The sequence below is a fragment of the Notechis scutatus genome, chromosome 2, assembly GCF_049901735.1.
Source record: "Notechis scutatus isolate UNSWTSFEM ecotype Mainland chromosome 2, rNotScu1.2, whole genome shotgun sequence".
NCBI classification, from domain to species: domain Eukaryota; kingdom Metazoa; phylum Chordata; class Lepidosauria; order Squamata; family Elapidae; genus Notechis; species Notechis scutatus.
The window spans coordinates 209,253,731-209,270,966 of record NC_142010.1 but is presented as its reverse complement, the minus strand read 5'-3'; the positions used below and the strand labels follow the sequence as shown (position 1 = coordinate 209,270,966).

At 36.3% G+C, this 17,236-nt stretch overlaps 1 protein-coding gene across 8 annotated transcripts in view; it reads left to right on the top strand.

Moving 5' to 3' along the window:
- SEMA4D (semaphorin 4D) overlaps window positions 1–17,236 on the top strand; it is a 119,517-nt gene that overhangs the window by 82,133 nt on the left and 20,148 nt on the right. For all 8 annotated transcript variants that reach the window (XM_087957961.1, XM_087957967.1, XM_087957960.1 and 5 more), the window contains 4 exons: window positions 8,230–8,608; window positions 11,538–11,683; window positions 12,364–12,426; window positions 15,001–15,099. In XM_087957961.1, the coding sequence (XP_087814087.1) occupies window positions 8,461–8,608; window positions 11,538–11,683; window positions 12,364–12,426; window positions 15,001–15,099 (456 nt within the window). In that variant the 5' untranslated portion in view covers window positions 8,230–8,460. The remainder of the gene's footprint in view (window positions 1–8,229; window positions 8,609–11,537; window positions 11,684–12,363; window positions 12,427–15,000; window positions 15,100–17,236) is intronic.

Genomic DNA, 17,236 nt, shown 5'->3' with positions numbered 1-17,236 from the left:
GCTTTGGGCAGCTATAGGACCCTCTAGCAAGCACAGGTTGCACCACTTCTGCATGTTTTCTGCAGCTGCTGACAGGCACGCCCTACCTATTGCAAGGTGCAGTCTTACCAAGGCTGTCTGTACCATTCTACATGTGGGCACCATTCATGTGATCATTCAGAGGGATCCTTCTTCAGATTGGGCAATTTGGTGAAGGAGTCTTCTGAACAATTGCAAGGATGATGCCTACTTGCAGAATGGCATGAAACAGTCTCAGGAAGGCCACACCTCGCAATAGCTGCCAACAGCTGCAAAAAAAAAAAACCTTCAAAGGTTGTGAGGTAATTTGTGCACACCAGTAGGTCCTGTAACTGGCCAAGGCCTTTTAGGCCTGAAGGGGCTGGCAGCAGGCCTGAGCTTCCCAGGTGTGGTGAACTAGGTGGGCGGCTAAGACTGTGGAGAGAGGAGTAAATGAGAGACATTTCAGTGCCCATACAGCCATATTATCAGCAGACTGCCAAACACTTGAATTTTTATCACATAACCACTGGAGCACTTCAACAGCCATAACATTGGGCACAAATAAATCCCTTCATTCATCTTGTTGTAATTTTGAACGGTCACTGAACAAATAATTGTAAGTCAAGGACTACTTGTATTTACTTAGCACTTTTTAAACAGTAGCTTTTAATAGTATGATGAATTGTCTCCTACAATATTTCACACAAAGCAAGTATGTTTTGTTTTGCACTTAAAACATAAAACATTCAGTATGCTGCTACTTAACTGGAAACACTGCAAGATACTCCCATTTTCACAAAAGATCCTTTCAACAAAATTACTACCATGTGTTTAAGCTATGAAGGAAGCATTCCAAAGTTTTAACTGTTGCAGTCTTAAACTTTTTCTTTCATAGTCAAGTTTAGAGATGCAAAGCCCATTGTTTTGGCTTTCTGTCCTAGATCACTTTAGCAGCACTTGATATGCAAACTTGAAAAAAGGTACTCCACACCCAAGGGCCACATTAAACAAGCTCTTGGCTGGGAGAAAATTTGTCAGACAGATTTTACTAAGCATCCTCAGTTGGCAGATTGCTCACCAATTATAGTGTATGGCTATGTTGCAGATATGCAGCTGCTTTGCAAACAAAGGATATGCTTGCTATAGTGAACTGTTGTTCGCTGGTTGACAACCTACAAATCTTGTATATTTCTTAGAGCTGCACTATGTCTTCATCAAAGATATGTTGAGCTGCAGCAGTTCAAATAACAGGTTTGTTTCTTAATGCTACTTGTGTCCAATATTGGCTATACATGTGGAGAAGACAAAAAGAAGATCTCCTTCCTTTAAGTTTGCCTGGATCAAGAGTGCTTATGAGAGGAGTGTGTCCCTTGCAAGCCCTTAGGGAGACTGCAATATAGGACATGGTCTCTATTGGCAAGCTTACTGTTTCCATCAAGGAAATGTGTTATCTGTTACCTCTGCTTGTTGGAGGCCCATTGTTTGAGACTGTACTTTTAAAGATACTTTTAAAGACACTATTTTATCCATAAGAAATTAGAACTTCGTTACAAAGATACTCTTACAAGTTGATGCATAATGGGTGAACATTCTTTTATGCCTATGTTATTGTTCCCTTCATCTTTCCAGTTATTAACTCTGATAGGCATTTGAACTCAGAGATATCAAAAACCATTGCTGATAGCCTTATTTGTTCCCAAACTTTCCAGAACCATTTCTTCTGTGCTAAAGAGGTAGTAATCTAATAGAGCTAGACATTTCCATTCTCAATTATATGTTTGTCTGCATACTTGGTTTGTGCTAGCCTGAAGTAGATGCAAACACTTCCAATTTATGGTTATTTTGATCACTCCAATATATTTGAAATATTTTGTGATTTCATTCAAGTTTTATGTTGGTATATGTATACCTGTGGATATAGGATGGTAATCCAGATGTGTAATAAAATATAACCAACATCTTAAAAAATAATTTTGTTTTGGAGGGATTTATGGAGACTTCAAAAAGGGTAGATCTTTTGCAGTAGATAACACTGCTTAACTATAGCAGCTGTTTCCTTGGGTGACACATACTAATTTATCCCAAAACACAAAGATTATTAGTTCTGCCATTAAACTACTCCACAATAAAAATAAATAAAAGGAGAGTCAACAGATTCTATATCCATCTGCCTGCCTTCCAATTATATGCAGCACAAGATTATATAGCAACACAGATCTGTCATACAATTGAGAAGAGAGTTGGATTTCATTCTAAGTGTTTCTCTGTTATTTTAATGTCTTTGCTTGTTGCATGCAAAACTTTGGGTAATACTTATTCTTTGTTCTGGCCTCATTTCTCTTTCTCTTTTTTTTATTTTCCAGCATCGGCAGGCTTAATCACACGTATAGTTTCTTTTAAGTTTCTCAAACTTCTGAATATGTGGAACTTTAGAGGTCAGAGGAGCCTAGCAGGTGTTTACCACAGTCCCCCACATAATTAGTCTGACTTGGTTTATCCACCTCAACCCAAGGTTTCAGTGCTATTGAATTAGCTAGTATTTCTCACATGAAAGTTTTAGTGTTCAGGGATTTCTATTGAATATTCTTTTTGAGCAGAGAAGACTCGTAGAGCTTTTTATAAAATTCGGTATACACAAACTAAGACAAAGTTTACATTGAAGAGGTAAAAAACACTTAATTTTGGAATGATTTTGTGGTCAAAATTATCTTCAAAACGGGACAGGAAATGGAAACTCACACAGTAATCATTTTATTCACCAGAAATTATGAATTTCTCTGGTGTTAAAAAAGCAGAAACCAAGAGAGGGATAATATCCACATTTTCTGAACATTTATTTAGTGATCACTATCTTAGAAAGTTTGATGTTCCCTGCTTTATATATTATGTTATGCATTTATTTAATGCCAGCAGTATTTTTTAAAAGTAATATAAATCTATGCAAAGTTACCAAAAACAGTTTCAAGATATTCTTTTAAATCTTTATCCAGAAATTAGTTTTACCACATGAGGAAACATTTGTCATGTGAAATCAGATGAATTTAATTTTAATTTCTCAAAATTTGTGTCAAATTAATTTGGCTTTTTGGCTGCCATCTGCAATTACATCAGTTTGTAGCCAGTGACCCCATTTCTGGAAAAATGTTCACTTTACATAACTATTTAGAAGGTCTAATAAAAATGCATGTGTAGAATAATATATATCTGTAATAAATGTTGATGGCGCAGATAGTTTTTCTTGTGAATGCCAGGCTGGAGCCTCTTAAGAGCAACCTTCTTCTGCTTGGTTTTGTTAATCTCATCCTCATGAATGTTTACAGATAACAGATAATTGGAAGGGACCTTGTAGGTCATCTAGTCCCAACCCCCCGCTGCCCAAGCGGGAGACCCTACACCATTTCTGACAAATGGCTGTCCAATCTCTTGAAAGTCTCAAGTGATGGCGTTCCCACAACTTCGGAGGGCAAGGTGTTCCATTGGTTGATTGTTCTCACTGTCAGAAAGTTTCTCCTTGTTTCCAGGTTAAATCTCTCCTTGTTCAATTTCCATCCATTATTCCTTGTCTGGCCTACAGATGCTTTAGAAAATAGCTTGACCCCTTCCGCCCTGTGGCAGCCCCTCAAATATTGGAAGACTACTATCATGTATCCCCTGGTCCTTCTCTTTACCAGTTCCTGCAACCGTTCGTTGTATGTTTTAGCCTCCAGTTCCCTAATCATCCTGATTGCTCTTCTCTTTTTCTAGAGTCTCAACATCTTTTTTATAATGTGGTGTCTAAAAGTGGATGCAGTACTCTAGGTGTGGTCTTACTAAGGCTTTATAGAGTGGTATTAGTACTTCCCTTGATCTTGATTGTATCCCTCTGTTAATGGAACTTAGGATTGCATTAGCTTTTTTGGCTGCTGCTGCACACTGCTGGCTCATATTTAGCTGATTGTCGACTAAGACTCCAAGATCCCTCTCACAGTTACTGCTATTGAGAAAACTCCCATTTCTGAGGAGGGTATTGCAGCTGAATAATGTAGTCCTAAATTTCTTTATTAATTTCCCCCAGCTTAGTAGGGCTTACTTGTTATAGGAATGCACAGGATGCCACTTGGATGATTAAGTAAACCTTTTGGAGGCACACATGTGCATGCACACAATGTGTGCATACTGTCCTCATAATGGAAAATGAATTGGGGGGCAGACTCATCACACTCTGTGCTGCTAAGCAAGTTAGAACTGTTTGAAGGCAGGAAGATAGTCTGGTTTTGTATATTGCATGTGGCAAAAGAAAGAAACCAGCTGCCTTATGTGTGTACCACAGCTGTGGTTGATGACAAGAACTACTGATATACAGCCTATGAGAAGGGAAGTAGTGTTGAGAAAAGGAGGTGGATGACGAATGTGCATCTGAGATCAGTGTAATTGTGGTTTGCATCCCCACAGAATTAAATTTAAATATATAATACAAATTCCACTATGGTTTCTCAGTTTTATTAATTTTTACTTTTTATTCATGCATTGCAGATTATTCTTTCATTATACTTACTTTTTAAGTATTTAAAATTGTAAATAATATTGAAATGGCAATGTGTCTGGCTTCTTCCTTTCTTTTATCCTTATCAGCAGTATCATTCCGTTTACTATTGGTCCTGAGAGAATAGAAGGTGGGATTTGGTTGTACTCATCTCAAATGACCTAAGTGCTAGAGCCCACTGTAACTACATAGCCAAAAAGGCGTTAAGAGTTGTTAACCTAATCTTATGTAGCTTTTTGTCTGGTAATATTATACTACTAACTAGAGCATACAAAACATTTGCTAGACCAACACTCGAATACAGCTCATCAGTCTGGAACCCCAATTAGATATCTGATATTAACTCAGTTGAGAAAGTCCAGAAATATTTCACAAGAAGAGTTCTCTGCTCCTCTACTCATTGCAGAATACCTTATGCCACCAGACTCGAAATTCTAGACCTAGAAAACCTAGAACTACGCCGCCTTCGGTCCGATCTAAGTATAGTATATAAAATCATACATTGCAATGTCCTACCTGTCAATGAATACTTCAGCTTCAACCATAACAACACAAGAGCAAACAATAGATACAAACTCAAGGTTAATCGCACCAAACTTGATTGCAGGAAATACGACTTCAGCAACAGAGTGGTCAATGTCTGGAATACTCTACCTGACACTGTGGTTTCTTCCCCAAAACCCAAAAACTTTTAACCTTAGACTGTCTACTATTGACCTCACCCCTTTCCTAAGAGGTCTGTAGGGGGCGTGCATAAGCGCACCAACGTGCCTACCGTCCCTGTCCTATTGTTTCTTTTGTATTTTTTTAAAAATTTTCTTACATGTATCCATGTATTCCTAACTATGTTTTTACTTATACCTATTATTTTGTAAGCAATTGACAAATAAAAATAAAAAAAATAAAAAAAATAAATTGTTAATTTGGCAAAGGGTTAATTGGACCTTCCACTGGTCTGAATTCATTGTTATTCAAAGTGTTATATGTCTCAAAATCTCTCTACCAATTTCTATAAAGTTTGGGTCTTATCCTCAAGAGTTTAGCTTTATTGCAGATTTTGTTCCATTTTGGAAAAAAATACAGAGACATCATTTAGTTACTTTCCTATGTATTATCGAAGGTGGAATTCTGATTTTTTTTTCTCCAGTTACAGAATCAGCATCAAGTCAGGCTGGGCATCCATTAGGCAGATTGTATAATATACTAAGTTATATTAACTTAGTAGATATAACGTGATCATAATAACAGTTATAATGTTAAACTTGTGTACCACTCAGTGACTCCTCATATCCATTGTATGACACAATACCACAGTATTTTTTAGTTGTTCTGGTTACTTCTAGTTCACCTTTTATGGAGGTATAAAAGAAAATGAACCAGAACAAACAAAATGAGAAGGAATATGCTTTTGCCTAGAAACATGATTATAACTGAGTAACTTATTAAGGCAACAATTCTGTACATGTTTAATTGCATTCTCAGTAAATTTTCTGAGATTATTTCTAAGTATGATATGACATATATGATGTTGAAATGGATAAAACAGCTTTGGGTAGAAAACAGATTGGTCACAGAAATATTAAAACATTGTTATAATTACTTTGGGGGGGGGGGTAGATGATGTCCAGTTGATGATGTCATGTGTATTTAACACATCTATATCTTATGAACTGCAACATTGACCCTTGTGGAAAGAGGAATAACTTCACTTGGTAGTCTTTCTTGTTTACAAGACTTACCTTCCATAAACAATGGCGGGGGGTGGGGGGGTGGAATACAATGAGACTCATAAGCGGTTGCATAAAATCTACTCCTACTTGCTAGCTCCCTGTCTTGAGTCATATTGCATCACCAGCTCTACGAAGGCAGGAGACCTTAGTGAAGGAGTACAACAAAATTATGAGAAACCCACTTCATCCTGTGCACACTGATCTTCCTCATCTATCAGTTGGCAGGCTTAAATCAAGGAAGCCCTCTCTGGCACTCATACAACAGCTGTCAACAACTTCAACATCAACACACAGTGGAAAGCCAAATGGGCTGCTGAAAACCCAGATACAGGCAGTTACATAGATGATCCTGCACAAAAGGTGCTGGGTTTTGACCTTCCTCGCCAGCTTTGGTCAACTCTGAACAGGATCCATACCCAACATGGTGTCTGCCAGGACTCATTGTTTAAGTTGGGTCTTGTCTCTTGTTCCTCAGTGTGACAGTGGTGCTCATCGACAAAATATCTATCACATTGTTTCTGAATGTTCATCAACAGCTTGCACTGGCCCAATGTTTGATTTTTTTTTTCAACACAGACCATCCTGTCCTTGAATAGTTGGGTGGACTGGACATTAATATTTGAACCACTATAAGTTCATGTATTTGCCATATGCTAAATAAATAAACCTCCCATAAAAACATTGTTTTTACCTCACCTAATCCCAGACTGCCCAGTAATATGATGAAGTTGGAATCTTAATATTACAGGGCTGTGACTCAGAGTAGTCACAAAAGTAGCCCTTAATGTGCATGTAGCACACTGAGATTTAATTTTAACTTGTATCCCCAACATGAAGCCCAGTGATGATAATTTGTCCACCAGTATGTTTCCTGGTGCCCACCACATTTTCTAATCTTGCATACAGGTGATCCTCAATTTACAACAACCATTGGGACCAATAATGTTGCTAAACAAGCTGGTTGTCAAGTGATTCGACCCAATTTTCCGATATTTTTTTTGGCATGGCTGTTAAAACAAATGGCTGCAGTTGTCAATTGAATCATGAGGTCATTGAATGAATCTGGTTTCCCCCTTTGACTTTGCTTATCAGAAGCTGACTGGGAAGGTCATAAATGTTGATCACGTAACTCCAGGATGCTGCAATCTTCATAAATACATACAGGTTGCCAAGTGCCAGAATTTTGAGCACGCGACCATGGGATGCTACAACAGGTACAGGTGCAAGGACCAGTTGTAACCCACTTTTTTCAGTGCCATTGTAATTTCAAACAGTCGCTAAACAAATGGTTAGTTGAGGACTTCTTGTACTATTTTTTTTTTAAGAATGGAAACTTTCATGTTGTGACACCAATTACCTGCTTCAGGAATAATGTGTATTTCCCACAATATCCTGGATCAGAGAAGTGACATTACATTAAATATTGGGGTCCTTGCAAACCTATACATTTTTTAATGGATATTGTGTAACTGGTTACAGTCATAAACCCCTGTGGCAATAATGTGACCATGTTGTGGACAGATTTTGAAACTTTTAGTAGTTTAGAAACCATTACATGATACAATCATTTTGTGAGAATGTCTATAATGTGACCATGTTGTGGACAGATTTTGAAACTTTTAGTAGTTTAGAAACCATTACATGATACATTTGTGCATCATGTATCATTCAGAGAAATACCTCAAGCTTCCTGTATCTCAAACATCTGTGAGTTCACTGTATATGATTTATTCTATTTTAGTATTTTGAAAAAAGATTAAACCACATCTTTTTCCTCTGTGCAAATGTGTCTCTAAATATATTGAACTTCTATCCATAAATAAATTACAAGACCACATGGAAAATATTACTGTCAATTTCCTCTTATTTTTAAAAATAAACTAGTCTTCTGCTATACTACAAAGAACGGAGTAGTTTGGAAATCATTTGTGAAAACCTTTGCACACTTCATTCCTTCCTTTTCTTTTCTTTCTGCAGTTTTATATTCCAGTCCAACTAATCAGAAGCATGTGCTTAAGAAGCAGAAGAGTTGCTGAGACTCTTTTTGGAAGCTTCTTCTGTTCACCATTGTGGCAAATATATGTTTGTTGGAAGAAGTGATCCAATAATAGACATTTGCAAACACCTGACAAGAAATCAACAGCATATTTAATTGGATTTCTATATTTGCACAAGCTGTTTAAGTTAAAAGGCATTTTTTCCTGCCAAATGAACATTTTGCTGCTGCACTTACCCATCTACAATTATAAAACAAAAATCTTTGTCATGGCTCTTGCTCTATATGGGATTATGAGTTTATATCTTGGAATGTCAGTGGCATTAGGTCCAATGCCCCGAATCTCCTGGGAACATAAAGGTAAGAAATAGTTTCAGGTTATGATAATGATACATGCATTTAATGTATTCTAATTATGTTGCTTGTCTGCCTTTACAATTTATGGAAATAAAAATGCTAGGTAAATCTTACTTGCAAGTACTGTGTAATACATTGAATGGATGATATTAAACTGTTGTAATGACAGTTACATAAATAAGTGGGAATTTAATTTAGATCATGTGTGTACCTTATTTAATCCTCTTTTCTTTGTGATAAGACACAGTACTGGAAATAATGTTCATTTAGGAAAGAATGCAAACTTTGCTGGGCAAGTAGCTTAGTGACCAGTGTTTTACTCCTAAACTCATTACATGGAGCTTATTTTCATATAACCGTTTTTGCAAAAGAGAGAAGTAGTGTAGTGTAGAAGCAAGCAGATATAAAGCATGATGAGTTCCCATAATGTAACAGCAAGAGTTAAATGCAAATAATTTTCATGTAATAATACCTGGAATTTTACTCTTTTTCCCTTGCCAGAAATATAGTATGGATATGACTAATCTATTGGTTAAGGAGAAATTGTCAAGTGATAAGTTATTTTAACTGATAAACATAACCCAATTGATAGATATCCATTTGAGGGATGATGATAGTCCAATCCGTTATCTGGTTCATAAGGAAATGGTTCATTATTAAGTTTTCCACCTCAAGGGTTGGCTTCATAAGCCATTCTAAAGGAAAAGAAAAATCAGAACTTTATAGATTATTCGACACACTGCAGTTTTCGAGGGAATTAAATAGAATACAAACCCAAAGAGTGACACATTTTCTACATTAAGTCCATTGGCAAACAGTTGCTCTTAAATAGCTGCTATTCAAAAGATCTTGTAAGCTAAAGCAGGGGTCCCCAACCACCGGTCCACGGACCGGGACCGGTCCGTGGAACAAGTCCTACCGGGCTGCTGGTTTGCTGGGCGCCGCCATCTTTTTTTGATGAAAAAGTGCTTCCAGTGAGCTTTTCCGGGTAGAAAGCCATTTCTACCCGAAAAAGCTCACCGGAAGCGCTGAGCGCCGGCATCTTTTTTTTATGAAAAAGTGCTTCCGGTGAGGTCACCGGAAGCACTTTTTCATCAAAAAAAGATGGTGGCGCCCAGCTAATGCCGGTACTGGGCTGCGCCATAAAAAAGGTTGGGGATACCGGGCCGCGGCATAAGAAAGGTTGGGGATCACTGAGCTAAAGGGTTCTGTAACCTAGTCCTCAGCTGATGTTCTTACTAGTTTAATTGCTTATTCAATGTTTCTTCAAGGAAAGGTACCCCCAAAATTTGTAGTCCCTCAGAGACTACACTTTGCTCTTTCTTTAAATACACGGTACTGGATGGCCTCATTAAGCTCCATAGCTGTCAGCACCATGTTTGTGATGCCCATTTGTACTTATCTGCCCCTCTCAGTATGTCTATATCTTGAAATGCTTATGCAGGTTTTATTTCTTTGACATTAATTACATCCAAGATAGCATTTCTTACACTGTCTGCAACTATCCCTTATGGTTTGGACTAACATATCCTTAAATCTATATGTTGGGTCAGTTTTTTGTATAGCTCTTTCAAATTGCTTATCCTTGCTTTCAAATCAAATTGATAAATACCTTTCTTTTTTAAAAATGCAGCTAGTTTGAACAAACCAAGGTTTCTTTAGTTATTTTCAACCATACTTTTCATTCATTGTGGAAGGGAGGAATTAAAAGTGCTGAAACAAGGCAGTATTGTATTTATATATCCATAGAACTTGGCACAAAACCAAAATAAAATCAATGGGAATGCAAGTTCCATTCAGAAGTTTCTAACAAGACTTGGAACTGTGACAGTGTATAGAAAGCAACATTATATGCTGCCATTTTATCTTTGCCTTTGGTTATTCCTCAGTGTTTTCTGAGGCAACCTTGAAAGGCAATTCATTGTTACTTAAGACTTATCATTTCCCCTATTCTTTCAGAATACAATTCATATTGCTATTCAGGAACATAATGAAACAACAAAATATAGAGTTTCAACAATAGGACAGATAATTAAAGTTCTTCATTCTTCAAACTATTTGTAAAGTTTTAATAAAAGGGTAGGAAAATTGGTCAAAGCAAACTAAGCCGGATAAATATTTGTATCCGTCTCCCCAACAAAAACCAGACTCCTTTAAAAGAATAGCTGTACCATCTAAAATAAATTAAACTTTATTTGTTTAGGTTAATTTTCCAAATAATTTAGGTGGCCCTTTTTATTCCATTGGGATTTTATTCCAGCATTTAAACTGCTTATCATAAACCTGTGAATAACAAGTCCTTGAAAAAAAAAATGGTTAAGTGAAGGGTTGTTCTCTACTTATTGTAAAGTGACAAAAACTAATCTAAAAAATTGGATATATGAAATCTTTTATTGCAGGTCACAAGATTTGGTCTCTTTTAAATGAGGACCATTCAATGAAATCTAATTCTCTTTATATTTTCTCTTTGACTTGTGAAGAATAAGTATGGTCAGAGAACCAAATATTTATAATTGTTATATGTTACACTTTAAAGAAACAATTACTGCTTTGTCCTAGTAGCATTCTAAAGTCCGTCTCAAATGACTTTGACCTTTAAATTAATCCTAATATACATGCTAATATTTGTACTCTGGTATTTCTGGTTAATTAGTATTGGATCCTCATTTTCCTCATGCTTGCTTTTCAGTAAGAGCCTCAATCTCAAACATCAGGTTTCTTTATAAAACTTTGAGCTACAAATTGATTTTTACAAGTTATTTTTGCCTGTTAGCTTTCCCTAAATCCTAGTTAGTAGATTGTGCTATTTTAATGTTAACATTGCGTGACTCAAAATGAACAATCTTAACAAATCCTTGTTTTGATTAATGTTTGCCTTAAGATTGCTACATTTTGAATTAACATTTGCTCTGAAATCATTGTTTATTAACAGAAGTTCATCTGGTACATTTTCAAGAGCCAGAAATATCTAACTACTCAACCTTGTTACTAGATGAAGACAGAGATATTTTATATGTGGGGGCTAGAGAAGTTATATTTGCCTTGAATTCATTCAACATTGTAGAAAAAAAGGAAGAGGTAGGTATGCAGTTTTATGGTTCTCAGATTTTTCTGCCCATGACCAATGATGCAGTCATATGTATGCTTACTCAGAAATAAGGCTCACTGAATTTAGTAGCGTTTGCTTCCTAGTATCATTTTAGAGCGATATTAAGTTTTCTGTGGTTATAAAGATGTTCTCAGTAGAAACACACTGCTGGTAAAATTCTGGTAGCATAATAATTCTGGCATAGATTTATGAAAAGCTTAAAAACTCAAGCTAGATGCTTTTATTGGGTGGAATTTGTCAGCTATTTTCCAGCTGCTAAGTCTTTGATTCACAGTAGCCTTTTATATTATTACTTTCCTGCTGCTTATATTGCCCATTCACTGGAGGAAATGTCTCCAAGCATGGAGAAGAATGTTTTAGGTTTCAGGGTATAATGAATCACTGCAGAAATTCATTCAGTATAGATTAGAATATATAATGTGTAATAATTTTGCCTTTTGTTGGTGTTGCTTAAGCTTAGTTGGTATTGATGTAGCTCCAGAATAGCAAGTATATGTGAGAAAGTCCTTCGTCAAGAGTGTACCTTTTTAGTCTTGAATTTTCATTTATGTTTGTCTTGGAATGCTGTCTATTTTCTGGCTTTAGTGTTAATTGCTGTGAGCAGTAGCATCGGGGAAGCCTTTTGATTGGTTCTTCTGTTTTCCTCTAGGTGTTTTGGAAGGTAACGGAAGACAAGAAAACGAAATGTGCAGAAAAGGGCAAATCAAAACAAGTGAGTAAATGTTGTTGTTTGTCACATATCCATTTGACTTTGAAGAAAGCTAAGAAATCATTTTATTTTAGGTGGCCCTTTAATCAAAATTGCAATAGAGTGAGTTTTCCATGGTAAGTCATATTGCTAAAGGTGCCATATTTGTGGATATACAAATATGTGTATATACATATGACAGTAGTTGGTTTTTTAAAACCACAAAGCACTGCTAAGAACGCATACTCCTGTGCGTTTTTTAAATGTGGTAGAAGCAGTATCCAACTAGGACAGCCACTCTCTAAACCAGCTACTGCTTCTGTCTGTTGTCTTCACCTTCCAGTATGTTTACAGGCTTGGCTTTGTGTTGCAACACTTTGGAAACACTAGTGTTGAAGGATTGGGTAACCTATTGGAAAAAAACCAGGTATTTGCTTTGCATCTTCTTTACTGCTGCTTTGGAACCAAATGGGAGTGATTTCTTCCCCCCATCCCTACTAGGATGATAAAATTCTCTCCTTTGCCTGTTCACATCAGTTTTGGATTAACAGCACAAATGTGGAATCCATCATTTGACATCTTTCCTTTCTTCCTTCACTTGAAATGCTCCCAGCTCCATGCTGTGAGGCTGTGGTTCTTTTTGAGAGAGTATCTGGAAAAGTTGTTGAATATCAATGTTAATTTATTAATTTTTCATTATCATTCAAAAGATTTTTAAAGATGGAAAGTAGCCAACTGAATTCTGAATTTTTGAAGCATCCTGTCATGGTTGGAAATGATACTTAGATCACTAAATGAAACTTGGCAGCTCACTAAAAAAAATACAATGAAACTGTATAAATAAAACAATAGGTTTCTGTCCTATACTTACACTTGTGGTGAAATCAGTAGTGCATACTTACACATCAACAGGTATGCAATATATAGACATGCAATATACTCAGGTATGCAATATATAGACATGCAATATACTCAAGCTGAGAATTATTAAAGAGTTTTAGTTATAGACAGCAAACAGATTAGCTGTATTTCATCCCACTTTAGAGCTCATACAGCATACCCCAGATGGGAATTTGTCAAATATGTCGTTTTTTCTGCGCAATGAAGAACCTTATTTAGGACTAAACGCGATGTCTTACCTTTCACAGTCCTCAGTGGGAGATCTACTAAATGTTTAAAAAAATTGCTTTCAGTTGACACTGCAGCATCTACTACATCTACTTGTTTTAAACCTACTCATACAACAACCATTTGAAGTTATGATGGCACTTAACAAGGAATGCTTACAACAGATCCTCATAGTTGTGGTTGTCACAGTGTCCCTGCAGTTAGGTGGTCATGATTCAAGCGGTTTGCAGATACACTGTTGTAGCAGCTTGCAGTCATGTGATCTCCATTTGTGATCTTCACTGCTAGCTTATAAAGTCAATGGAGGAAGCCAGCAGGAAGCCACAAATGGCAATCATATAACCACAGCATGCTGCAACCTCACAGGATTTACCTAATGATGGCAACTGGAGCTGCCAGAACTATCATTATAAGTTGTGATATCATATCTTAGGACTGCATTGCTTAGTGCCCAAGTTCCTGATCGCAGTTATCATTGCCAAGCAAGGGCTACCTGAATTCTAATGCCCCTACTACAAGGGCAATCAACATATTGTCATTTTTCCTGTACAGACACAGTACCCTGATGAAATGAAAGTTTCTCACCACCTCCCTTTTGTAAGTTAAAAGCTGTATATTACTAGATCCTCCCATGGTAGATAGCATATCGGCTAGCATAATTGACAGGATAAGTGCCAAGAAATCAAAAATCATGTATATGAGTTCCACTGCACAGATATGAAAAATTACACTCGAATCACAGTGACTTGAGGTAGAAATGTTTACTGATTTGAGTAGTGTATAGTACATTTCCTAATTTTATATGGTAGCAAACAAGATAGGCAGATTGATAACTAATAGGAATGGACATTGACTAATATATTGAAGGATGTTTTTTATTTTAACCCATGGTTAACCCTTTAAAATTTATATTTAATATTGGCTATTGCCCCAGTTATTGATGAAACAAATTTTCTACCTTTTTATTGTATTTTTACAGTCTTTATGAAATCCTAATACTATATTTTAAAAAAAAATAGGAGGACATTGTTTATTGGTTACGGGCTCAGTGTTCTAGCATCTTAATAACTAAACTTCCTATCAGCAATTTGTTACTAATGCAGTATTTTAGCTCTTTTATTTTTCATATAGCATAATCTGTATTCTCTTTCATCCCAAATAGCACTCAGAGCCACAGAATAATAGCAAAAAAAGCATTTGTGCATTTAGACTTTACAGTCTAAGAAGTCAGTGCACAGAAGAAAAGGTGAATAGCAAGGGGGGAAAAGAGGCAACAGAGTTACTAATCCTTTTAGTAACCAGCTGTAATAGCATCAGGATGCTCAGGATGGTTGAGATGAAATTTACCTGTGCACAAGTTAAAGCCATTTGTGTTACCAATTTGAAAGTTTTTTTTTTCAAAAAATAGTGAGATTTTGATTGATTGTTTTTGTTTTCTCTCCTGTCAATTTTTTTTATTTTGTTTTACAGACAGAGTGCCTTAACTATGTTCGCGTCTTACAATATTTGAATGATACTTTGCTCTATGTGTGTGGAACAAATGCATTTCAGCCAATCTGTGATCATCTGGTAAGCGTGAGAATAAAGTTTATTTAGGGACAACTGGAAAATTATGTTCAGTAATGTAAAGAACAAAACCCCATGTTGCATGATTGGAGTTCAGTTAAAATTTCTTAGAGAATATGATATAAAGAGAGTATGATATAAAGACTTGTCCTAATTTTTGAATGTTGTTTTTATAGTAGACCATGTAGAAACATCCTGCATGTCTGATACTCCTTTTGTTTCTTTATCTAAACCAGGGGTGTCCAACCTTGGCAATTTTAAGACTTGTGGACTTCAACTCCCAGAGTTCCTCAGCCAGCTTTGCTGGCTGAGGAACTCTGGGAGTTGAAGTCCACAAGTCTTAAAGTTGCCAAGGTTGGACACCCCTGATCTAAACACTTCTTGACTCTCCATTTCTCTGGTCCTTGTCAACTCCTGACTCGATCATTATTTTTCAATTGTGAATCCTTCAGAATGACATCCTTCCTTTTAACAAAAACACACATTTCTGCCTCCCATACATCTTATTCTATATTATCGTTCTCCTTTATTTGGATCTTGTTTTGTCCTCAAGGACAAAATTCTTGTGAACTTACTTCCTTTAATATCACTTCAAAAACTATAGCAAAATTGTAAAGCCATGTAGTTCCCATTTCTAAATTACACTGTTGCAGTTTTGTTGCTTTAATGGGTTTTTATATTATTAGAAGCACTCTTTAAGAGTCTGGATCATGTATTAACATTCTGTCTTTTTTTAGTTCCACTCTTTTGTCTCTTAATTTTTATCATAATTTAATCCATCAATCTCCAAGAGTTAGAATACTAATTTTTTAGTATATTAAAAATTGGAATTTGCATAGCTCTTTTTCCACCATACATGTAGTCAAACTCAGTATGCTTCACATTTAATCCAGATCTCTAAACATTTTCTTATTTTATCTAAATTGAGAAAATGATACTACCTTCAGAACAAACCAGGATGTCAAAATGGTTATAAATGGCATTGATTTCAAACTGCTAATCAGTTTTCTGATTTGGATGGCAACAAAGTTACGATAGTAAAAGACTTCCTACATATTTAGGCAAAAAAGTTTTGCATATTTCTACCTGAGACGTGAATGAATATAATCAATAATCTCCATGGCACATCAACTTTATTTCTGTTGCATACCCCAGTTGCCCCATCACTCTTTCCTGAATCTTTGCTCACATCCTCTCTTGTCACAATTTTGTTCTAACTGCAACCTTTCTCTTTCCTTCATTTGGCTTCTAAATGAGGACTCAACCCTTCTTTGTTTATTGCAGACAATCATAGATTCTAACACATTGTGAAAACAGGGCAGACACAAGCATTCTCAAATAGAGGTGATCCTCTGTTTGATCACCATCCCCAAATAGAGGGAAACTGTTTACAGCAAATACTGTCCAGAACCAGTGGAATTTATCTATAGTCTTATGGATCCAGAATTCCAGAAAACCTTTAACAGAGAATAGGCAGTTTGCAGCAGCAGTCCCTTTCTATGACAACTTGCTGCAGACAACTTGCCATGGCCAACTCGCCGTGGAACAACTCACTGCAGGACAAGAATTGCACTAATATCAAAGAAATAGTGAAATAGAATCATTAAAAAAAGGGTGACAAAGGAGTGACAAATGAAATGTGAATGACAAAAATTAAAATAATGTAAAAATTATTTTAAATAATTAAATTGAATTGTTGAATTGTCCCACAGCGAGTTGTCCGGTGGTGAGTTGGCCATGGCAAGTTGTCCCATGGCAAATTGGCTGTGGTGAGTTGGCCATGGCTAGTTAGCTTGTGGCGAGTTGTCCCATTCCACCCTTTCTATAAAGGTAGCATGTGAATGAAGAAGGGAAAGAGATATCATTCAATTCTAGGTCTTTGCCAGAAGACTGAGCTGAGCCTTGTGGTTTTTTTGAAACAGTCTCCTTACACATGTTCCTGTATATGCAGTGGAAAGTAAATACTTTTGAAAGCACATTCATAACTTTGATTTTGGTTCCTTTGTTCATTAATGTAGCAGTGTTATAGGGTTGATAAGATTCAGTGATTTCATACAGTGCAAATATTTGAGTCCTGCTAAAGGTAAACAATTCTGGATTTTGTTCATTTTTATGTTACAAGGCTTTCATTAAAATAATT